Below are 21,320 nucleotides of genomic sequence, written 5' to 3' on the forward strand. Positions count from 1 at the left end.
TTATTGCTGGAACTGTGAAAGCAATCTGTTTGTAGGTTCCTCTGATGTAATTTTCACAGTATTGCTATCTTACATAAAGGTGAATGAAAATGCTTTTAAAGTTTTCTAAATAAACTTAGAAGTAAGAAAATGTCTTAATTTTGTGTATATTATTTCTATATTGAAGCAAGGAAGTTAAATGCATAATTTAACATTTGTTTCAATGTCTTGTGAACAAAGCTATGTTGCAACTATGGCAGGGTTATAACCATTGTAATACTTGATTTAGTTTTAAATATAACAGCACATCAGCCCACTTATGTGAGTTTAACCTCAGTAGCCTCCCTGCTGCTGCTCAGGTGATACTCTCGGCTAGTTTGGCAAACATCAACACAGGCAAGCCAGATCTCCTCTTGGCTGCATCAGGTGGGAAGTGGGCTTTTCACTAAGTAGTCAGAGGGTCAGATGTGAACTGGAGTACATTTCCATAGCTCCAGCTGAACAAATTGCATTGTGAGGATCTGACAGTATATGTGTGTGATGATCCTCTGTTGCATAAGGATTTGTTTGTTTGCAGTCTGACAAGAAAGAATGTTAGGTGTGCTCTCCTGACAGCTGTCAAAGAGCATGAGCAGAATTGCTGGGGAAAGGTGTTGAATTAAAACCCATCATGAGGGCTGTTCTTTCTTCTCTGGTAAGAAATAATCTTAAAAGAAAAAAAAAAAAAGTGTTTTCATCCAGTTCCTCTCATTGACTTTTACTAGCTTTATGTACAAAATAAAAGAAAATGAATACTGGAGGAGGGAGGGGAATGATCTGAAATCATGCAGTTCATCTTTCTCCCATACAAACCTTCTTTGGCCACCTAGTAACAATTTGTCTTTCCATCCTTCCCCTATTGCTGTCACATTTTCTACATTTGTATGCATTGAATATTATCTTAATGAGATGTGCCTCAGAAACTATACACATAAAATCATGTTATTTGATATTATCTGTCTCATAAAGTGCAGGACTTGCTGTTCCTTTCTGAGGAACACTCCATTAAAACCATTTTATATTTGCCAACATTTGTACAGATAGTAATCCCAATAAAAGAGGTGTTTAGATTTTATGTTTTTGGCTATGGCTACATGAATGACTTTCAAAAAGTTATTTATCCTTGGGTTTATTTATAAGTAAAATGAAGATATTAAACTTTCAGGAGAGTTGTGAAGTTTAATGTCTTTGAATTTTGTTGCCATTATTGTCTGGAAGGGACTTTAAAAAAAAAGTATAGTTGCATATAAAACTTATGGGAATGTTAAGCTGAGCCCGTTGAGGTTAGTATGGGATCTTTGCATTGTGAGGTTAAGTGCTGCGTGTGTGATAGAGAGCCACCATTCAGTGTAGCAGCTTCTACAGTACAGATCATGGTAAGAGTGAGTAAAATGTGGAAGCAGGGAAGAAAATCAGGAGTCAGGAGTCAGGAGTCAACTCTTACCAGTGAGACCTGGAAGAACAATTACGCTTCTCCAGAATACCAGGCATATTATTGCTTCTGGTGTTACCTAATGCCAGATAGTTAATATATTAGGGTTTGTCCACATCAATTTGAGAAGCACATTTTCTCTTAAAAAACCTTTCTCCTTCCTTTATGAAAGGATTGAGGATTACTGCAATTAAGTTTAACTCAATATACTGTCATTACCTCACATAACTAAACATAGCTTGCTCTGAAGGATTTTTGTGGAGCTCGCTACCGACTATATGAACCCACTGAAGTATTGGGTTAGTTGGCTTTTGAGATAAACTCTCAATATCGTCAAAGGGAGACTGACTTGTAGAGTTAGTCTCCTGTACCCTACAAGCTATTATGTCCATTGCTACATATGGCTCTTTACATGGTAGTTGACACCTTCATTTTTTATTCTTATTCTTATTGGCTGTTGGGTAAAGCTAACTGGATGTTTGTGTTAACATTTGACAACTATGTTTTTTGAGCCTAACCATTCTAATCTCCTACAAGACAGTCCAAAGCAAAAATGTCCAGTAAGTCTTAGGTTTTCATCTTGGCACAACAGAATATGGTTGGTTTGCCTGAAAGTGATCATCCAGCCAGCAGCAAGGTGGCTCCTGGGTCTTTAAAGGGGTTTTAATATGAGTGGACGTGGGCTTGGAAGAGCAATATTCCTTACACGTGCTTCCAAAATTGTTTGGCGGAATGCAGAAAGGTTTACCAATGATGTATTGATACAGCCTTTTGAGCCCTGAGATACAAATGAAGAATGCAGGGTACTGGAGTGTGCCACCAATGGTGGACTGAAAGCTCCCTCCTGTCCTGGGATACTCAGTTCTGTTATTCTGGATCATTCAAATGCACTCTAAAGGGAAAACCCTTATTAAAATGAGAATGGATGTTTCAAAAATAGGTACTTGTTTAAAATATTTGAAATGGTTCATCTGGACTGCTGAGGTCATTCTATGAAGCTTTCAAAGCAGAAGAGAAATGCCAGGGAGCATCCATGAACAAGAACACTCCACCAGCCAGAAAATGGTGGTGAGCGGTTGTGATCCTTCCTTAGCCAGATAGCCACCTCCTTCGTAACCAGATAAAGTCAGGTGCACTGGCCCAAGATCAGTGGAGGTTATTTTCGTTCACTTCTCCTTTAGTGCAAATTTGGAAAAAAATTGAATCAGGGAGTGTGACAACACCCTTCATTTTTCCCTTACCACTTCATATCAGAATTAGACCTCTTTGTTTAGTCCCCTGTTAATAGATAGTTTATGTCGTATGTAGCCATGTTCTTATTTATTTTTTTTACTTCCTTTAGAATGCAGAACAAAACCAGTCACAAATTCCAAAGGAAACGGTAAGAGCTTTGTCTTTTCCATACTGGAAGACTCCCAAATGTTTTTAAATTGATATGGCACTTCTCCATCAAAGTTTAACAGATCCTCCTTTCACATTATATACTGTAGATGGCTCTCTCTAGCTTTACATTTTGAATGCATTTTTTATGTAATTTCAAATACTGTTTGAATATTACGTACAATTCAATTATTATCTACATTCAAGTGCTATTTGAAATTACGTCTTTTATATACAATCAGAAGCCTAAAGTTGGAATGATAACAGTAGACTCTTAGTTTGGGTTACTTCTTGGAACTAATTGTTTAAAGCATGATTATATGACCAAACTTGAGATGCAAAAAAAGAGAAATTAAGCAGTTTGTGTTTAAGTCTGAATTGTACCCTCATAGCAAACTGGTGTTTGTTATTTATTTTAAAGAAGCTACAGGGAAGTAGTATCAAGTTTAACCCTTGAAAGATTGTAACAGGTTGCATGTGAAGTATCAGAGGCTGTGAATTTTTTATATACTTCATTTTAGTCACTGGGACAAGGTCAGTCTTAATACAGTTTATGCTAACATGCAAAAATGTTTACTAAAAGAAGTATTAACAGAGGATATTACAATAATATGTTACCATAAATGTATACGACATCTGAATTAAAAACATAATTCAGGAAGCTTCATTCAGTTAGGCACCTATTTCAAAATTAAATAATAAATTAGATTACAGAGAAATTAAAAAGATTCATGCTGGGATTTGAAATTTGTTAGAAAAGCTGCTGAAGAACAGAAAAATCTATCTAGATGAAGTGGAGTACATTGCCTGCAATGGTGAGATAGTATCCGAGATTAAATCAAATTTAGGAAAAGAGCAGTCATCTCAGTTTAGGGCACACTGGTTGATACTGGTTTTAGGCCAGTATAATGTTACCTCTAAAATGTAACATTCTACTTTGGACTGAAAGTAGCAATACTTTTATCTTTCCATGTTTTTTTGTTTTTTTTTTTTCTTTTTCTTTATACAGCCTCTAGTACGAAACTCATCAGCTCAAGGGCTTTGCAAAACTATGGGTGTATCATTGTTTCTGACATGCCTTACAGTATCTTTTTAGCACATCTCATCAGTGCATGCGTATTCTTATCTTCATAGTTTCTTGCCATGTACTGCTGATATATGAAGAGATCAAAGATCAAAGCTCAAGATAGCATTTTTGCCTGTAATTGAGTACAATTGAAAATAATTTGTGGGTGCAGTCTTATAAAAGTGTCCTGATTTTAGGAGTTATATTGAAATACTTCCCCCAAACCTCATTATGATTAGCCAGGTTGCCTATAGGTGCTTTATACAAAGCAATTGCTCATCTGTTGCAAAATTAATTGTTTGTAACAAATTCCATGGTGAAATCCTTTCTCTGCCATTTTTTTGAACCAACCTCCTCACTTCATCTAAGAAAAGTCCAAAAGAAAATAAGACACTCTTGTTTTTTCTCTAAAGATGTGAGCCATAAATTGTGTTTTATCAAGGGGATTATGCAGGAGCAATAGGGAGTTTATGAGCTAGGGATTGCTGAAAAACCGGGCTTGAATCAGCCAGAAAACTCAAGCAAGATCTGAAAAGAAGGAAGTGAATTGGGAAGCATGTGGAGACATACAGCGTGGGTATGAAGACAGAAAGCTGATCAATACAAAAATGTTTTTGTATAACGTGTGTTTTTTTCAATCTTTATGGGGTGAGTTGTTTTTTTTTTTTTTTTTTTAATTTGTTTAAAAGCTTAAAGCAATAGTGATCAATAGTAGTATGAAGAGTACATGTCTTTAGATTTGCTTGCCCCTGGGTGGGAATAAAAAAATGGGCTGAATGTTAAAGGTGGCAGTAAGTGTTTAAAACGCACAATGCTTTTGCTCTTGCCCACCCTCCTTCCAATTTCCTTTGCTTTGGATAACTGCGATACTACCATTCTACAGAACTAAATTTTCTCAGCTGCACATTAATAATACAGTCACACACTTATCTTCTTTTTTTTTTTTTTTTCCTGGTAATTTTAATTTTTTAAAGTATTTTTCATTCCTTGCCTTTATTCTCTTTGGTTGTGTCTCAATTCCTGTTTATTCCTTCTCTGTCTACTTTTCTCGTCTTTGAGATTTCTAATCTTGCAATTTCTATTTCTGTGCCTGCTCTGATGTGCTGTTATTTGTGCGGTTTTAGTCTCCAAGTGTCAAGGACTTGATATAGTTGAAAGCAAAGCAAAAAATAAAAAATAATAATATAAAAAAGGAAAAAGAAAAGCTTGATGAAAGCAGCGAAGCTGTAGAAATGAGAGAGGTGAAGTACAAAAATCTGCTTTTAATTTAAAGGCAAAATAGCTGTAGTTTTTTTGGTTTTGTTTTTGATATGTCTTTGTGGGGAAATAGAAGAAAAATGCACCTTTGAAATTAAAAATGAAGAAAAAGAAAATGGAAGGCCTGAATAAAATTTATATATTACAGAATAGAACAGATATCGATGAAAGAATGTAAAGCCTAATTTGTCAGTACATTATTAACACTCAGGGGTAACATTCATGAAACTGTTTGTTTGAAATCATTTATACAAGTATTATGGCACTTGAATGCAGTAGTTAGAATACGATACAATAAAAGAAAACCTTGAAAATTAGTTTCTTAATTTATTTCTGGCCAGAAATCACGGAGAGTGGCTTACTCTGTAACTGCCCATCCAAGAAAGCATACGGCTTTATATTTTGTAAACCTCCATGGAATACACGTTCTCATATTCTCATTCATGAATTTCCATAAATAAGGGGGTTTCTTAACATGCTAACCTTGCAGAATTTAAGCTTTGCTCTCCAGTTATCCATAGGCAATGCAAATTGCTAATGTATTTTCAGCTCTACCCAGTATGTGTGACCTCGTGAAAACAGTACTGATGTTTTTACGTTGTGTTTTGCTGACAGTTGGAACAGGCACTCAGTTTACTCCTGATGCACGGAAATCTCCTGTATCACATTTGAAAGCGTTGCTTCACCCAGCCACTAGTTTGTACCATTTGTATAGCTAATGACAAAATGGAACAGATGCACCTATTTCTGAACATGGTGATTATTTGGAATGTAGGAGATTGACCGTAATATGAAAACTAGTAATTTATCATTATTACATTTCTGTTTCTAAGTATAATTATCTTAATCTTGTTACAGAGCATTGAAATGAACTGTTAATTATGCTATGTAAAACATCTGCCAATTAATTTTTCCTCATACTCTTTGAAAGTCAATAGTGTTTCAGTAATATTTTGCTTTTACAATAGTCATTTACTGTTTGTTTTCTGAATTCAGACTGGTGAGTTAACTTCCATGTAAGCATAATGCTAGAAAAATAATAATTATCATATATGGAAGTTTTTCTAGGGAGTGTTGTCTGTTGATAAAGGGAGATTCAAAGTTGGGATTCAGACTCCATTTGACGATTGCTGCACTCAGCAGCATGGGAAAGCTTCAGTTTTCTGTTCTCATTTGTTCCTCTGTCAAATCATTGTAAGTGAGCAGAATGTTATGAATTTCAGTGAGCGCAGGCTTCCTAACAGTGACACAACAAGAGCGGTTGGTGTGTTGGAACAATATATAAATGTTTAGCAGCCCTTATAGAAATTGCAAATGTGATTGCTTTTTATTTTCCTCTGAACTTGAGCATCTGATACTTCTATTATTATCTAAATTTCACTTTGCTCACCATGTTTTTTCAGAACCCAAGGATAATGTTATAGCTAAACCTCACAGCATGCTTGTATTCAGTTGCTGCTCTTGCCATAGACTTTTCTGTATGATTTTGAGTAAATTAGCTATGGTTTTTATGTGAGAATTTCATCACCTATTGGAATTGGGTGATAAAGCTGCCTTGGTCAGAGGCATTTTGTCACAGCTAATGCATAATCATTTTTGTACACTTTTTGTATACAACTATTTTTGTTAGCATTATGAGAGATATACCAGCCAATGCCTGCAAAAACAAAATTTATATTGAGTGATGGATGGAAAATCCTTGGAGATCAGTCTTGGGAAAAAGTGCTATGAGTGCTGAGCTTTACGTAGTGGTGTTCTGGGTGTGGCTTATTTTTTGTTTTGTTTTGTTTTATTTTTTGATTGCTTTTTGCAAAAAAAATGTACAATATATGTACCCATAGCTCTATTTTGCAAAAGCTGTCAGTTAAGTTCCCATCACTTCATCTTTAGGCATTTGCTTAGAACTTCAACTTATCTAGCAGCTTGGTATCACTTAGTAAATGTAACATTTCTTTACACAGAATCTCCTCTGGGAAAGTTTCATCGATTTCTGTTGCTAGAACAGGTGATTGAAACACCTAAAAACTGAGCCAAAATTGCACATTCACCCGTACCAGCCAACACCAACAGCAGGGCTGATATCATTAGGTACAGCATGATTTTATCAAATAAGGAGAGGTTTGGATGTTCGTGGAGCTGACGCTGTTATTTTCTCTGTGATGTTTAGGAACACTGCAAACAACAGGAGCTGATTGTTTTTATACCTTTTTTTAACAGTGTGAGACAGAAGGGTGCTTACAATGTATTCAAAGTACTATTTTGAATGGGTATAGATTCTATTTTTCATCAAGTTGTGGCATAAGGAACAGATCAAATGAAAGAAAGAGCAAATGTGTAATCTTCTGCAAGATAATGTTGTGTTTTGAGTCTTCTACCATAGGAGGTACTCCATTATTAAATAGCTTGTTCTGGGGGCATTAATGAGCTGAGCTGAGACATAATTTGTTGTGAATAATTAATAACAGCAGTTGAGGGACTGTGTTTATGAATGCTCTTTGAGTAGTTTGAATTTCCTGGAATGTTCAAGGATAATCCACAAAAAAACTTCTGTGTAATGAGTGCTGTGCTTGGGACTGACCCTCCTGCTCGGAGCTGTGTCTCTGTCGCCCTCAGTGATGTAGCCGGGCTGTAATGTGACTGTGGCACATGGGAAGATGCACCCCAACAGTCTTTGAGTGAGCTGTGAGTGAAATGCATCCTTAGCCATTTTCTCAATGCTTAGTTTTATAAAACTTGCTGGACAGTTTCATGCAAGCCAATGTAAGTGTCCCTGCACTGAGGTTCTGTGACTGCTGCTTCTACAGAGTCATCCTGAAGCCCCACTAGTGTGCACATCGTTATTCACCATTATTACACTATTTCCTACATAACAACCTCAAGTTATTTTGGACAATGAGAAGTTGGTTGTATAAGGTATTTACAATTCAAACAACAGCTATAGGATGTGAGACTGAAAAGGGCCCCCAGGTCCTTTAATGGTCATCTGCTACCACAGACACTGAGGTCACGGGTTTTTCCAAACACTTGGCTTAATTTAGGGCAGTGCAAAGTTCATGTTGTTGCTTAAAATTCCTATTTAAGCCTTTGGCCACTCATTGGTTATGTGCAAAGCTTGTTTTACTGCACTGTTGGTTTTAGGTGCTTGATGTTAATTCTTCCTTGCCTTTAAATCCTGGGAAAATAGTGAGATGAACTGGTTTGCCATGGCTGCCTGACGTTCTGTAGGAGAATTAGGAGTGAGACATGGGGCACTCCCAGTTCTGGCTGGCGTTCCCAAACACTCTGTATCTGCTTCGTTTGTCTTTCTGGTCTTGTACAGCCAATAGGCCAATAAGAGAAGTAAAATGATTTTTAGGGAGCTGTGCCATTATTGTGTTGGGTATTGAAGGTTTTCTGGAACAAGGGATAGTGCAGAGATCTATGGCTTTATAGACTTCTGGCAGAGCAGACACCTGCTGTGTATCTAATCCCTTGGTTTTCATTTATCCAGGATAAGCATCTGTAAAAAAATAATAATTAAAAAGTAGGTTAGCATTACAATTGCATGTTTGTTTCAGAGCATACAGTAGGAACGCAAAGTTTGAGTAGGAACAACAATTTGGAGTGGGGTTTGGTGGCCTTAATAAATGGTAGTTATTAGGGTAACTGCAAGAGACTATTGCCTGTATGAAATTCTGAAATGTATAATGAACAAAAGAGTTTTAGCGGTCTGATCAGTTGATTTTAAACATAGATTTTCAACTGCTTAAAACAGTTCCTACAACACCCCAGATCAGCATGTTAGCATTAGGAAGAATAATGTTAGCATAGACGAGCAATGGCGTTCTCATATAGATAAATAACAAACATGTGGATACACTTAAACATGGGCTTTTGCAAAGCTTTGATTTTCATACTAAATAAAAATCACATGCTAGAATTTTTTGTGCTTTGGAAAAAAAAAATATTTTTTTCCTAAACCATTTTTTAATCCATCAAAAGCATTAAACCGGAGACGTTTTTGAATACGGAACATGTTTTTTGGTACTGAATTAAATCCTTAGAATGGATGTAACTGGAAATGTTACAGGTCTGTTTCTCGGTATTTTCATGAGCTAGCATTTCTACATATAAAGACGTACCAAAGTTAATCCACATGTAATATGCAAAAAACTTTTCCTTGATGGGATTAAAATTAAAGCAGACCACATTTCCCATAAAATCTTAGAATTCAAATGTAGTTTTTGATATTTAGCAGCTGCTGCTTGATTTGAACAAGAGTACAGTATTCGCCAGATGTGACTTATTAACTTAGCTAATATGAATAATGAGTCTCAGTGTATACGTGCAAATAAGATTCATTAGTGTTTATCTAATGTATGGGAGATTAAAATGCTTAACCTAGGAAGAATTAAATGACAAAGCAGGCATAAGAATTTTAGTTGTTTAGTTGGCTTACACCTGATATCATTTTATAAACTAGGTAAATTGACAGTTTAGGCTCTTGTAGCCTTTAACACAACACACAAGTGTTTGATTTAAAAACAAAAAAAAAAAAAAAAGAAAAAAAAGGAAAGAACAATAAAAGGCTTTGTAGTATTTCTGGAAGAAACTCAAATGGAAACTTGGAATGTGTGTGGGGCTACATGATCAGGAGGCAGGAGGCAGGCTTTTCTTTGCTGGAGGTCCAGTTTGAAATCTGAATGAGCTGCTGTTGTTATATTTACCTTTAGTGCCTAGCCACACCGGGATGCATCAGCTCTCAGTAATTCCTCCTGAGGAGAGGCCTCAACTGAAGTCAGAGCGGTGTGCTACAGGCCACCTACATTGCTCTGTTTTCAGTCCCTCCAGCAGTACTACATCTACATTTACAAGAGTAGCAAACATCACGCCCCATAAAACAGTTGTTGACCAATGAAGCTGTTGTTTTGGTTCCTTAAAGCTGCCTGATACTAATGTTATGTGTTTGTATATGTGATGCCATGTGATAAAAATGAGTGTTGCCATGTTTCTGTGTATCTCGGTTTAGAATACCTGATACCACAGCAGTGTCACCTGCCTGACTTGGAGGACAAAACAGAGTCCTCTCTGATGCCAAGAATGTCTTTGCACAATGCCTAGCTGGTATCTCCTTCCTCCCGCATATATCACATACGCTTCAAAATAAGAATTCTGTTATAATAATTTTGAGGTAGATTTTACTGGCTTCCTAATGTTATGGTTTCTCAGTTTCACAGGTGCTTTTTGAGAAAGGAATAAAGAATGAATACTATGTTAAAATCTTACAAAGATTGAAACTATCCTGGGAAGAGCTGTGACCTTAGGCTGGTTCCCCAGTATTGGAACCAAATGAGTACATCTGTGATTTTGCATATTCCATTCCTTTTACTTGTATAACTTACATTGCTTTGACCTGGTGGGCTCTTGGAAGGCCCTGGAACTTCAAACTTACCTTTCAGGCACTTGGCGTTTCCAGTCAGGCAAATCCAAAATGACACATTTGTGAGGCAAAAGCTGGGTAGGCCAACAAAATAAGGATTAAACAAGGGCTAATAGGCTTAGGGCTGTAATGTGGGAAGACTGGACAGGGAAAGATCCAGGGCTGGTAAAATAAGTAGTGTTGATGGGGTCATCAGAGGCATTAGATGGGGTTTGTGCTATAGTTACTTAATCTATCACATGAACATGATCATTATATACAAAGGATGTGTTTGTGTATGTACAGCCATACATGTGTTTATACAGGAGCCCTGTAAATGTCTCCATTTGTGTTGTATGGAAATACAGCTTCTCCTTAGGTGTGGGATGCAGAGCTTTATTATTTGCCTCTGTGAAAGAAAACAGCACTGCATTGGATTTTTGCTTAGAGACGCATGATTAACTTATTTCTTTTCTCCACACATAATCACAAAGCAACTTGCAGACAAGTTTCAGTGGCTTAATAGCTGCTGAGAAGACAGCATGTCTAAGCTTGCAAGAGAATGAACTTCTCGGTAGAGAATGCAGAAGGATTTGTAGCTGCAGCAAGCCACTTTGAAAACCTGTCCCAGATTGATTGAAAATTGTTTCCCCCGTTAGGTGGGAGGACGTTTTTCTTTTTTGTTAGGTTTCTTTTTTTTTTTTTTTTTTTTCACCCATCTCATGCTGCTTATTCACCAGCTGAACCCTGATGGGATTTTATAAAGGGAAGAAGTCCCAAGCAAGAAATTTCTTTGTAGTGTTTAAAACATAAAAGAATAAGTAGGAGATGCTGTTACTAACACGATAAAATAGGCTTATTGCACCGTTAGTGTCAAGGTCCATTTTAATGTCATTTTTAAGATTATATCAAGTTTTTTAATGAGATCAGAAACTGATCTTATGTAGAAGAGGAAAGTAATTTCCCCCTTTTTATCTTTTTTTTTTTTTTTTTAAATCTCCATATATATCTAAACACTGCCATAATTTCACTCTAGTCATCAAGTTTATCTTTAAATTTGCTATATATTTATATTGTATTTAAAAAGTGAAACACTTATCTCAAATGTCGTTTAGCATAAATTGGTGCTAAGTATGAATTTGAAGAAAAAAAAAAACACCTACAGATATTTTCACCAATCGAATTTTTATTGCAGATTACATACTTGAGCAGCTTCATTCATCCAGCTGAAGTGATTTCAGATGACCTTTTCCTCAGCAGACTCTGTTTGAACAGAATATTGTCCTGCTGTTAATTGTTTTGGACGTAATATATGAAAAATCTTAAGGGAGTTGAATTTTGTTGTGTAGGGTTCACAGTACATAAATTTGCTTGCATATTTACTGCTGGTCTGTCAAAGTGTATGAAGCAATAAATTTCTCTCACAGATCAACTAATCATGAAACTAGTATTGAGGTGTTTGATTGACGTAGTGAAGCTGTTAATTTAGAGTATATCGAGATCAAATGGAAGTTATTGCAATTAGGAAGTGATTGTGTTCCCAGTTTAAATTTTTTAATGGTGTATTTTAGATTTGTGTGCATTTTTATGCTGTATTAAGGAATTTCTATGGTTTGTTACGTTTAAATTCTTAATATTCTCTACAATTTCAATGTAAATTTTACTTTTTGTAGTGGTTGATACTTAGTTTCCTTGAGGAGAGTAAATTTATGTTTAGTGTTTCTGTAACCACTTATGTTAACAAAGGATTCAGCCAGTTCTAATGCATTTTCTTTTGTCCTCCACCCTCCACCCCCCAACCGTGGTTCAAATGTCAAGGTATCAGGCTAAAATCTTGCTGCTAATTTCTCTGAGAATGGCTCCTTTTTGTCACACCTAGAGGTTCATGGCCAATACATAGTTCTGTTACACAGTCTGTATGAAATAGAATTGGTGTTCAATACTTCATATATACCTAGACCTTCTTTGGTACCATGAAGGGGTACAAATATTACAGTCTGTACTTCCATATCCATAGTCCTTGAATCTTAATGGTTCAGTTCTTGAATATCACATTTTCTCGCAAGTGTTTCTAGAAGTTGTGGGGCGTGAAAAATGTGCATTTTGTTTCTTGCGTTCTCTTTCTAAAATCTACATTTAGGCATATGATACTGACAGACGATGATAAGATTATGGAGAGCAAAAGGCTTCCATGTCCCCAAAACTGTAGACACAGGTGGGGAAACAAGCTGGCTTACTTGAAAAACGCTGTGGGTACCCAATGAAGCCCCTAAATAATCTAGCATTAACCCAGTAACAGCCATCTATTCTTTGGATGAGTCGAGCAATTTTCTCATGGCTTCAGTACAAGCCAGGAGGCTGCTTGTCTCTCTTTTGTTCATGCACATGATCTGCTTGTTCCTGTGCAGCTCCAAGGAGTAGTTTGCTCCAGGTTTAGGCATTAAGTTTCATCTTCACACTCGGGTGTCTGTAGCTCTGTATTAGATTGTTTCCTTATTTAAGGCTGGGGAAAATAAGCAAGCAGAAGAATCACATCAGGGGTAGCACTGAGCTGATAATGCAGCTCCTTGGTCTCAGTGCAGAGAAGAAGCATAGTGGCCTTGAGCCAGGTCCCTGGGGATGCTGCCTGAGGCATGACCCTTTGGCATGTAGAAATACACCCGGTGGACTCTGTGGAGAAGCAGTTTTGCTCCCTGCACTGGAAAGAAGATCACCGTGGCTGAAGTGCTTGCGTATTTTTTACATTAGAAAATACTGGGAAGAGGAGGGATTGATTGTAAAATTATGATAACAGTAGTAAAGACAAATCCGATAAGCTTATATGCTTCTTTGGATTACCCATACGTCCTGCCTTGGCTTTATTTCCCTTTTGGCTCACTAGCTTTTATTCCTACCATTACTTTTTAAGGAAAATGAAAGTGATCAGTGCTATGGAAACTCAAAGGTAATGCTCTGCTTGCTTGGGTTGCTTTATTCTGCAGCTACCTGACAAAAGGTGCATCTCAAGTGTACCCTGAAGCTTTTGTGACCTAAACAGGAAAATTACGGTTGTAATTTTGCCAAAATTTGGGAATTTTATTTTTTTTTTAATCTAGTATTTTTTCCATGGGCACAGAGCACATTTCCATTTGTTACAGCTAGCACAGATAATGCTGATTTGCAAGGTCAAAAGATGTGTTTGGAAAATGGGATTCCTGAGCAAACCAACCTGATTATGGCACTTCAAGAGACGGTGTTCTTTTTTTTTTAAATTTAATTGAAGAAGTATTATTCTTTATTATAACAAAAAAATGGTTATATGTGTGTGTCTAATGTGAGGGAAAGGGCTGGTGAGCACATTAAGGCTCATGCTTTTAACCAAGTGGGAAAAGGCAGAGCTCCTGTTTTTCTTCCCTTGTCTGTTGCAGTGCTCTCAGCAATCTGACTTCCTTCCCATCTGACATTTTCACATTGCATTTCTAGGTCAATGGTGACAAAACTAACATGCTTGTGCCCAAATTGATAATCTCAGTCTGCTGTACTCCACATGGCTTTCACATCCATCTCTGCAGTAGTCTGTGTTTGGATTTCAGAAGAGCCTGTCAGCTTTGCATTTCCTCAGGTCTTAAGAAACAGGGATGGCTCAGCAGGCAAAAGTTAGCTTGTGATGCGTACTGCCCTGCTCCCAGAGTCTGGGAGTAGAGAAACAGGAGGAGTGAGGTTTGCAAAGAGATGAGAGTGACATGGGAAAAGTCAGTATAAAATCCAAGTCAGTAAGAGGGGTGATCTCAGTAAATCTTATTTGCTAAGATTATGAAAAAATTGGCCAGATTAATTCTTCCAGAGAAGAACTGCTGACTACGGGGACTTAACGTGCATGTTCTGGTGGGCGTTCTCCTGCTGCTGCTCCTTTGTGGGGGTGAGAAAATAACAGCACACTTGGGCTCACCATTACCTTTCCCCAGCACTGTACTCACACTTGCTGCCTCCACGCATGCCATGCTCTGTTAGGGCATCCCGGGGGCCCCTGCTCCCAGCCTGTCCCCACAGCACTTGCCAGGCCATCCTGGGTTTGGCAGAGGTGAGGCAAGAAGGCAAGGTTGCCCTTGCATGGCTTTCCTTGCATGGGCAATGTCACTGAGCACCTTATTGCCAGGGGCACTGGCTGGGCTGGGACTATAATTCCAGGTGTTCAAAACCTGTGGTCGTCCCAGCCAAGCTAAAACAGAGTGGGGAGGGCAGTAAAGAACCAAAGATGTGGGTAGGAGAACAGAAGAGAAGGAAAGAGCCAGGGAAGACAGGAAAATTGGCACTCTGAACTGGATTTGATGCTAAACCTGGCAATAGCAGAGATGTGCTGTTTCAGATCTCAGCTGTGTAATTTTCTATTTTTCCTAACACAGCTAGTTTTAAACAAAATGAGGTGAATGAGTGATTTTTCAATTTAATCTTCTTGCACATAGTTTCTCCCCATGGTTTACAAAGATAATAATATTTTAAAAGTTCTGTAGGTTTTCAAATCAGAAAATATTTCTGATGCAGCATTTTTGGCTCGTAAGGTACCTTACATGTGAGTTGGTATTAATGGCACATTCAGTAATGACATGTGATTCAATTATTTTACTACACAGAGAAGCACTTAGGCAGAAGCATGAGATATTTCTGAATCTGGGCGTCAGTTGGAGGTGATTGAAAATACAGTATTTGTGCATGTTTCTTCAAATAATTACTGTGGAAAATATTGTGGCATTGTACTTAAAAGCACTTTTTTTAATGCTAATAGCTGTGGAACGAAGAGAATTCCCAAAGAGAAATGCTCTTCTATAATCCCATGTTAATCTTCCTGACAGAAAGCAGAGGAAGAGGAGCTTGTTCTCACACCTGATGGCACCAGGGAATTCCTGACATTTGAAGTTCCGCTTAATGACTCTGGATCAGCTGGACTTGGTGTGAGTGTCAAAGGGAATCGGTCAAAAGAAAACCATGCCGACTTAGGAATCTTTGTCAAGTCCATTATTAATGGTGGAGCAGCATCCAAGGTAAGAGGGAACATCTGTGTACCTTTGTCTTCCTCTGTTTTCCGTAATTGGGCAGTTTTGGAAATGAACACAGGTTCAAGAAGAGATTGCTCTTTAACTAGCATTTTTGATTTACACCATCAAAGCATATAGATTTCTACAAAAATTCACCTTTATGCATCTGATGATTTAAACAGATTTTAAAGATTCTTATGACGGACACAAGCAGTCTCTGCTTCTGTCAATAATGTGCTATTTGTGCAGATTATGATAATAGCTTTAAGTGCAAATCTATAAATGATTGGAATAGACATTTCCTACAATGCTTGCAATAGAAGCTATTGCACCTGTGTTCACTTGGCTATAAACTATTAGGACTAAGTGTAGTTATTTGATTATTTTTCTTTGGTTGTTTTCTTCCCCCTCCCTCCAGAAGACTTCACTTCTTTCATAGAGGGTTTTGTGTAACTGGGTATACAACCTTTCAATTTCTAGGATGGCAGGCTTCGAGTGAATGATCAACTAATAGCGGTAAATGGAGAATCGTTATTGGGCAAAACAAATCAAGATGCTATGGAAACCTTAAGAAGGTCCATGTCCACTGAAGGAAACAAACGAGGAATGATTCAGCTTATTGTGGCGAGGCGAATAAGTAAATGCAATGAGGTAATACACTTTTGATATTGGGATTGGTTGTTTTAACTTCTTCTAAGGTATTTGTGTTTATAGGAGATGTCATGTTTCCTCTGAGAGCAGGAAAATAATATTTGAGGAACTAAAGAAAGAGAGAATTACAAAATGATCTGAAATTCAGTGTTAGACATGCTAACCTTATTACTGGATCAATAAAGTTTTTCTTTTGAGTATTTTCATCAATGAATAACAGGAAACACTGAATAAAGCTATATTGATTTTGTAATTGGATCCCACTGCTTATGTGATTTTTGTTCTTTAGAGGTTTTTATGTAGGTCTATTGAATCTTTCATTTATAGACTTGGTGTTAACTGACTTGCTCCTTTGTCACTTTCAATTTTTTTTAATTAAGAGTAGAGCTCATACATTTCATTACTATATTTTATCTAAGCAATTAAAAGTTCTATGTAAAGAATATATAAAACTTGATGCAAATAATTCTGTTATTTCTGATTTTCAATATGTTGTGGCTTGGCCTTTGTTGCAGGGAAGTATCAAATACTGAATTCAGGGCTAAGTAGTGATTCTTTTTCTGATATTGTTTGCAGCTTCTGTCTCCTCCAGTACTATGTTAATGTGTTGATGTTTTGAAATGTTTTCATAATTTGTAATAGTTTATCTTCTAGATTAATGTAAATAATGCTCTCTAGTAGAAATATGTGGACGTGTGATACTGAGAAGGACTGCAGATGCTGTGGAGAATAGAGTTAGACTTCAGAATGTTTTTGATGCATTGGAGAAATGCACTGTGTTAAATAGTGTGCGGTTGAATGGGAGGTCAAGGAGGCATCTGTTCTTAAAAGAACCCAAAGTCATTCTTTTACCCATGCTAACATCAGCAAGGTCTCACACAAATGGGTTTAGGGGTTTCCCCCTGATCCTACCTAGGGAGAAAGGGCATGGTTTATTTTTTAATGCATAAAATTGATCTTAAAAAAGTTCCTGTTCATATCTTATTATAAAATCTTGTTTGAAAAAGATACTAGTCTTTCTGAAAGTACTAAGTTCTTCCTGATTGCTTATACACAGCTTCAGTACATGTACGCACAACACTGGAAAGCCAGTTTGGAGGCACATGGATTCTCACCTGGTATTGAAATAATTCTTACCTTTTAATATTTGGTAACATCCTGTTTTAGCAAGAATACTGAACTTAGACCCAGAGAGCGCAGACTACTTTGTAGATTGTTTCTTACTCCTACCCAATTTCAGGTGTATTTTATATGTTTCTACATAGGATGAAATATTTCAGGCTGTTTTGTTTTTGTTTGTTTGTTTGATTCAGAAAGGTTAGGGAAGGTGTTCACTCTTCTCTTAATAAAAGTCTTCTGGAACAAATATATTAAGACAGTGTTTGTAAACAGATTTGGAGCAAATCCAGCAATGATGAACCAAAGACTTTGTTCCTTAAATCCATTAAAATTTATGGTCATTCTCATCAAGAATAGTTCACTGCCCTACATCTATTTGACATTTACAAACTTATTTTGCAGAAATCACATGGCAAAAGTGGCACAGCTTGGTCTACCGTGCTCTGAGATGAAAGAAGTGATGTTAGAACCTAGATACACTGAAATGGATCTGTATCAGGAGCAGTGCAGGAAGCTGTGTCTGTCTGGGCCTACTTTGGGGGTTTTGTGCATTTCCTAACTCCTTAATAAGTTAGTGAGATGAGCCATAACGATTTTGGGAAGTGGTGATGTTCAGTTATTGGTACAGTGATCAACTTTACGAAACAATTTTTTGGTAACAATTTTTTTCTCAGGAATTCTTGCTGTCATCATATTCAGCCAAAGGAAATACAATGTCAATACTCTTTGCATATTTTAATATGATGAAAGCACAAGTTGCATGGACATAAAACTGTGGTAATATTATTTATGCATATTACATGAATACCACATATGAGTAGAGTATTCAGGCAGTTCAACCCCCAGATAACGGATGTGTGGGCTGGTACCTAGATGAAGTGCAGCACTACATGACTCATGACTGAGCCTTGAAATGATGGTCGCTTTCCCATGGAGCGCCAGATATTGGCCGTGTCTGGCAGCAGGAGCTAAATTATGCTTAATTCAGCAACTGATTTCTGAGACACACTGGTATGTAGGTGTCCCCTTAGAATATTCCTGTAACTGCTACCAGATAGGTATACAGTCTCAGCCGAGATTTTTAGTAATAGAACAAAAAATACATGACATCTGACTGGCAGAAAATTCATGAGCTTGCAGACTAAAAGTAAAAGCTTCATAAGGGCAGACCCTATCATACGTTTTACCAGCTTGTTCCTCAGAAATGGGTTTTTATTTTTTTTTTCTCAAAGACAAAACAAAATGTTTGCCTTCTGACAACTCTTTTATTTTCCCTGATATTTCATATGCCTTGCCTCACGTTCGGTTCTCCAAACCTGTCACCACAAAATAACAAAAACAAGGATCCCGTTCAATTGATTCCTTTCCTGTGTTGATTCAAGGTTTTAGTGGAATGGAGCCTGATTATATTCCCCTTGGTGCATAGTCAACAGAATTGTTTATTCCATTCCAGTGACATGGTCAATCCCACACCGCAGGCCTTGGTCAGACTTCTGCCTCCTGGAATTCCTCACCTTTCCCCGGAACAGCCTCAAATGTCTCAGAAGGGGAATTTAACCTGTGGAATCTGTACAAGGGGTGATAGTGCCAATGCAAAAAAGAATTATGCTTAGTGTCTGGATGATAAAAACATTTGCTGTCTGGCTGCTAAAACACAGCAGCAAGGGGAAAAAAAAAAAAAAAGAAGAATGCTCTACTTGTCTTTCCCCCCCCAGCTTTTCAAGTTCAGTAATTGTTTTCACATTTGCAAAATGAAACCGAATTCTTTTGAGATAGATAGGCAACTGCAACTCATCTTTTCTCTTCAGTAAAATAGTTTGAATTGGATTCTAAGAAAGTAGTATGAATACTGTTCTTTTATTGTTAATATTCATTTCCAGAATCAGCCCTAAGCATTGTATGGGGGAGAGAATTGGTGTAACAGTGCCAGTCCTTTGGGTTTCTGTTCAGGCCAGATTTTCATGTGCTCGTGATCCCTTTCATGCTTTGGCTCTTGTCTAGAATGGAGGATGGCTCCATCCCTAGGTGGTGGTTTAGAAAGGCAGGGACAGTTGCCTCCCTTCTGCTGCAGAGGAACTTTTTTTTTTTATTATTATTTTTTACCAGAAAGTAGTCTTAGGCTTCCATAGTTTACTTGAGCATAAAACTGTTTCAAAATGTACTGATGTCACCTCTGATACTCCTTTTTTGTGCCAGCATTATTCTCATGCAGCTTCACCAGTTCTCATGCTATAGACTAAGCTTCCAAAGCAATTACAGTAACAATAACAGCACACATAAACACCATAGAGTATTATCTTGTCTTCAGAGAGGTAGTGAGGAGATCATTTACATCATCAGTTCTGACATAACTGTAAACTCAGAAGAGACCACAAACTTCCCAGAAGGTAAAAAGCATTTTTATGCTGTTGTGGTTTTCCTGCACTGAAGGGTTGCCTGTCAAAAGAATTTTCATTGACTCACCGGGAGACAGAGTATAACCCGTCCAGGTTTTCAAGTGAATTATCTTGTAGTAAATATTGATAAAAGCATGGAGCGAGTGGTAGTTATGAATGAACTCCAAGCCAAGGCTGAGTGTTAGGGTTGTTCTCCCGTTTGCATTGCATCTACACAGAGTACAGTAATAACATTGACTCTGTGACTATACTAGTGTAAACCTCGCAAAGCTTTGTTTAATATCTCAGCCACTCCAGCCCAAATCACACAGTGAGCATATGATGGATGTTGTTAGATTAGCGCAACAAAAACATTTTTCTAACAGTTAGCTTGGGCTTTGTATATATCTAAGGTTCTGTCCACCCCCTTTCAAAAAAGTTAAATACGCCGTTCCAATCTATGTTTATGGCTTTCAGCCTTGCCCTCTGTGATTAACATTTTGTGTTGACTCTTCAACATTTTACGATATAAGCAGGGAGACTTAAGTTATATTTCCAAAGTTGTGCAGATGGTGGCAAAAACAGGAAGAATAACAATGGTATCGACTTGATAATCCCATATGGCCAGTGTGTAACAGGTCAGTTTTCACAGGATGCGGCCATCAGCTTTTTTGGATCTTTAACTCAGGGTTGACATTTTTTTAATTACTGAGGAGCTTTAAGATTTAAGGAGAAACGCTGGAGCCTCCTTGCAGTGTGTTCAGTTAATTAGTGATATTATTATGATTAGCCTGTATGGGCAAACAGCTGCCGGCTCTATCACCATAATGCATACGCAGCGCTTAGGCACAACTGTCAGGCAGATCAGTGCAGCTGGTGGCAGTATGTGCTGATTCAAGAAAATAGAGGTAATTGTTACTTTCGGAATCCTGCTCTGTTCAGTCCTGCAACCTGGACAGCTTACAGGCGCAGATTGCTTGTCTGCACTCTGTTCATGTCACACGCAGTCAGCGCTTGTCTGCCATTAAGAGAGAGCACATCACCATTTTCCTCACAATGAGAGATTGCATGCGTTTTCTTCTCTACCTCACTTTCTTGACAGAATTAATGTCTCGCCAAACTTGCCTGAAAAAAAGATTTGTGAACGGCTCGCAGATCCCCAAATTTCTTTCTGTGTCTGTTCATCTTTGCTCCGGTCGAAAACAGAGCATACCACAAAGTGGAGAAAGTCGTGAATCCAGCCCATGCAAGGTCCATACAACTGCATAAGTAAATTGACCTGCAGATCAGTGAGAGAATGTTCGAGTGAGTGGTTTTGTTATAAAAGAAAGGAAACAAGCGAACATCTATTTTTTTCCTGGATCTGTGGACATATAAAACATTCAGCATTATTTTTCCCTCGATGCATTACTTTGAAATTGATATGCTGTGTTTGTTTGTTTGTTTTTCCTCACTGGATTAGTTTTGTGAAGTCCTTCTGGAGTTGATTTAACTGTCAAAAAGACTTTAGTATCTTCTCCAAAAACTGATTTTACTGTTCACTCCCTTCTCTAGGTCATTGGTAAAGCTGCTCATCAGCCTAAGCTGTTTCCAACCCTGATCCGTGGGGGAA

General features: G+C 37.5%; 1 protein-coding gene across 24 annotated transcripts in view; it reads left to right on the forward strand.

The window, feature by feature from the left end:
• The window catches only part of PARD3 (par-3 family cell polarity regulator), a 444,438-nt gene that overhangs the window by 249,749 nt on the left and 173,369 nt on the right, over window positions 1-21,320 (forward strand). For 18 of the 24 annotated variants that reach the window (XM_068673555.1, XM_068673556.1, XM_068673553.1 and 15 more), the window contains 3 exons: window positions 2,793-2,831; window positions 15,381-15,569; window positions 16,044-16,214. In XM_068673555.1, coding sequence (XP_068529656.1) covers window positions 2,793-2,831; window positions 15,381-15,569; window positions 16,044-16,214 — 399 coding nt within the window. The remainder of the gene's footprint in view (window positions 1-2,792; window positions 2,832-15,380; window positions 15,570-16,043; window positions 16,215-21,320) is intronic. The other 6 variants (XM_068673539.1, XM_068673558.1, XM_068673542.1 and 3 more) reach the window with 1 other exon arrangement.

The sequence above is a fragment of the Anas acuta genome, chromosome 2 (genome assembly GCF_963932015.1).
Source record: "Anas acuta chromosome 2, bAnaAcu1.1, whole genome shotgun sequence".
Classification (NCBI taxonomy): domain Eukaryota; kingdom Metazoa; phylum Chordata; class Aves; order Anseriformes; family Anatidae; genus Anas; species Anas acuta.